The following is a 3547-nucleotide window of genomic DNA, read 5'->3' as shown; positions in this document are numbered from 1 at the left end:
ACGTCTTACTGGAAGTAAATAACTAAATCAATCGGGGCCCTAAGACCTAAGCACTAATTTTAAATGATCTATGAACATGTAAGCTAAAGTTACTAAGAGAAAAAAAGAAAGGTAAAACGTTCTGAAATGAGAGCACGGTTAAGTTCCCCAATAACATTTTCCCCCGGGTTATCCCCCAACTACATTTCACATTTCCCCTATCATATCATCTTTTATCACGTTTCTGCAATCGATTTCTTTCTGAGAATTCAATTTTTCCATGATGCTGTTATTCTACCTCAACTTACGTATCTAGAGTAGTGTCAAAGCAAAAGGAAGCACGGTGCAATTGCGTACGCGGCTTCTCGCGATGCGGTGGAGCGTAGCGGTTAGGATCGCACTGGAACCGTTGCAGGCACCACCCATCGCTGCAGTTTGCGATGGTCCCACCCCGGTTCCAGCTGCTGCCTCTGCCGCGCCGTTTCGAGCGAACAGGCAAATGCATCGTGCTTCATGTCGTTTTGACCTGATCATAACTTTAAAAAAAAAAACTTGATTGCGTTCGTAGTTGCGCGACTCAGACTAAACTCACAACGTAGTTGTTCTCTTGGATTTCTTTTGTAAGAGAAGTTTTTTTTAGGACAATATTTCCCTGTCTGTTCCCCCGCTACCAAACGCCACCACCCGGTGCCGAATCTAAGTAACCTAACTTCAAAAACCGACATGCAGGAAAAGTGCAAACTGTTAAACAAGAAAATGAAATATACAGAACGTTTGGACAAATGCAATAAAGATGCTAATGACGAGTTAAAAAAGAACATGTTTAATCGACTTGCATTATAACGATCGATGATGGTAGCAAAGAGCATGGCAGAGACGAAGGACATTTCGCACATGGTTCACTGACACACACTTCATCACCTATGTTTGCTGGAATGACCGTGGTAGGCGTTCGACCGGAGCAGATTTCTCGTCCGCAGGGCGCTTGTGCAGAACGTGCTTGAGTTGGTTCGGATACAAAGCCGTTCGGGCGAAATTGGCAAGGGTTACTGCATATATACAGAGTACAATATTGAAAGAAGTGAAAAGATGTGGTCTCGAGTCGATAGTGATAAGCAACGAAGAGTTGATAGAACTTTTGAGTGAAATCACACAACAACGAGTCAAATCCTACAAAAAGGAACAACAAAACTTCAAGAATGGAAAGTTCGACGGAGCTCCCTGCTCACCGTACGAGTTGGTCCCACTCCGAAAGCGTGAATACCGTCACATGGCTTCACCTACATCAATACTGCTATAGTTGAGTCAGAACGAGTTGAAACTCGGTGCAATTGCACAAGCGCCTGCGTTTGAAGCGACACGCTGCAGTTACCGAGAGTAGCGATCGAGGCGGGACCATCGCTGGCTTCACTTTGATAGAAGAGAGAGTTGGGAAGAGTGGGAGGGTCCTAACACGATCACAACTGCTGGCTTCACCGCTTCGAGCGCAGCAATTTACGCAACTTCACTGAGCTTCAGGTCGTTTTGATCTGACTATACTAATGGATCGTTGAATCTGTCAAGGGTAGTAGTGTGCCATGAAATTGACGTAGTGTGGAAACCCGATGGAGAATATAGAATCCGGGGTATGGATTACGAATATAAGCGTGATCCCGCTCAATTTCTTCTGATGGTCCTGAAACACGGCGTGGGAAACTGTGTTTGTTACTGCGAGGTACACGAAGATGCCCCACCTTTCTGCTCACGCAACGCATCCACGAGCGAGCGATCGAAGACCAATGAGGTCACCTCAGCGGTCTATTCCTCAGTGAACAGCTGCTGCTGAGGGGATCGAAGCTCCCCTCAGCAGAGCTCCTCACTGAGGAGTAGACCACGCATAGAAGAGGTGCGTTCTAACGGACCTCGTTTGAACAAACGCCGTTCCCACGCCATTTTTAAGGACGATTAGGGGAAATAGAGCGAGGACACGGTCATATTCATAATCTGCACATCAACCACTATATTTTCCACGAGGTCTCCACACTGAATCGATTTTTTGATATGCTGTCTTTAGAAGTATCACTTCATTTCTGCCCACATTGTAGTGAAGATGGGTTTATCCTTGATTCGACAAGCACAGATATAGGTGAATGAGGACAGACGGAATCTAGTGGGATGAGTCGCGAAGAAAATGCTGAGATATTCGTGAACTCCAGAATTGGACAGCATTAATTGAGCGAAATAGTCCGAATAGACTACTATGGATCTTTCTTAGCCTTAGGCACTGCTCTAATCCTATCACTATTCAGAAAATTCGTTGTAAGAATAGTAGGGTGGTTGTCTCCTGGATGGTTATACTAGAAGATGGGACCGCTTAAGAGGTTTTACTGTTAGAGGTTTTACTTGTGGACTACCACTAAAAGACTCAATCGATATGTACAATATACAGTGGGAGCTAGTTAAGGCGGTAACAAGAAGAATGGATTGAACGGACGAATTGATCGATGTGGCTCCGAATGTGGCGCCGGAGGTACCGTACCGAGTCCGTCAAGTGCTGCGATCTACGCATGGTCACTGGGCCCGTGCCGAACAGTCGTTCTTGGCTAGACGTCCTTACCGTGGACACAACGGTGAGATTGTAGTGATGAAGCACGACGACGACCCGTCCTGGCACCCGACGGCACACCTTCCGATCACATCATCGTCGTCAGCTACAGAATCCCCGGATATTTGACGTTAATCGACAAGTCGATCGACTTCTGTAGATCAAAAGTCAATGTAGGGGGTGATTCTTGAGCTGCCGCTCATTTCCAACGCATCCAACGTAGCGTGCGGTTGCCTTCCTGCATTCCTCCTAGAAATTCATCTCCGTCTTTCCACACCGCTAATCCTTTCTGCACATCCTCCATCGCTAACAATTGCTAACATCTTTGATGGTGATGTTTATCGATTTTTTCCAGTTATCTTCGATTTTTATTGTTCAACAATCTTCGCTCAGCGTTAGCAGCTCGCAGTGCGCGCCAATTAATCTCCTCTTTGTGTTGACTGTTCAAGGATTTGTGTTGAGGTAAAAATAATATATTTTTTTCTTAATGATTCATTTATGATCCATATTAATTCCATTGTTCAATTCCTCAACAGTTTACAATATGTCCATATGGAACTGTTCATATTACAGTGATGATCCCATCGTTTACTTCTTCGCCCGTTTATGATATGTCAACTGGAATCTACTACACGGCTGGTGCTACTGCGGTAATCCCGACTCCCGCCTACGAACTGATACCTCATAGAGTTTTCGTCGGCGGTTTTCCGGCTAGTGTAAGTTCTTTTCCTTTTATATAACAAAATGAACTCCTACTGTATTGTACACAGGAAATATTGTTGACCGATAAATTCCTCCTATGAGGGAAAGAAACGCTCTCGTTTGAAATGTTGCATTTTCCCGCCTTTTCACTTCTATGCTCCGTTTTATTGCAGACAACTGAGCTGGAGCTAAGAGAGCATTTTGAACAATTTTTCACCATAAAAGAAGTGAAAGTGATTAGAAGCGCGGACGGCGTCTCGAAGGGCTATGGTTTCATCACGT

At 44.9% G+C, this 3547-nt stretch overlaps 1 protein-coding gene across 2 annotated transcripts in view; it reads left to right on the top strand.

The window, feature by feature from the left end:
- Positions 1 to 2474: 2474 nt before the first annotated feature.
- RB195_008561 (uncharacterized protein) overlaps positions 2475 to 3547 on the top strand; it is a gene marked incomplete at both ends in the record, with an annotated part of 7398 nt that continues 6325 nt past the window's right edge. Inside the window, 7 exons of one of the 2 annotated variants that reach the window (XM_064195120.1) lie at positions 2475 to 2588; positions 2741 to 2894; positions 2957 to 2971; positions 3013 to 3025; positions 3137 to 3165; positions 3254 to 3279; positions 3439 to 3547. The exon at positions 3439 to 3547 is cut by the window's right edge and continues 38 nt beyond it. In XM_064195120.1, coding sequence (XP_064046264.1) covers positions 2475 to 2588; positions 2741 to 2894; positions 2957 to 2971; positions 3013 to 3025; positions 3137 to 3165; positions 3254 to 3279; positions 3439 to 3547 — 460 coding nt within the window. Of the gene's footprint in view, positions 2589 to 2740; positions 2895 to 2956; positions 2972 to 3012; positions 3026 to 3136; positions 3280 to 3438 lie in introns of those variants that run through there. The other variant, XM_064195119.1, reaches the window with a different exon arrangement.

Source organism: Necator americanus, chromosome III, assembly GCF_031761385.1.
Source record: "Necator americanus strain Aroian chromosome III, whole genome shotgun sequence".
Lineage (NCBI taxonomy): Eukaryota > Metazoa > Nematoda > Chromadorea > Rhabditida > Ancylostomatidae > Necator > Necator americanus.
This window is presented reverse-complemented; position numbering and strand designations above follow the sequence as displayed.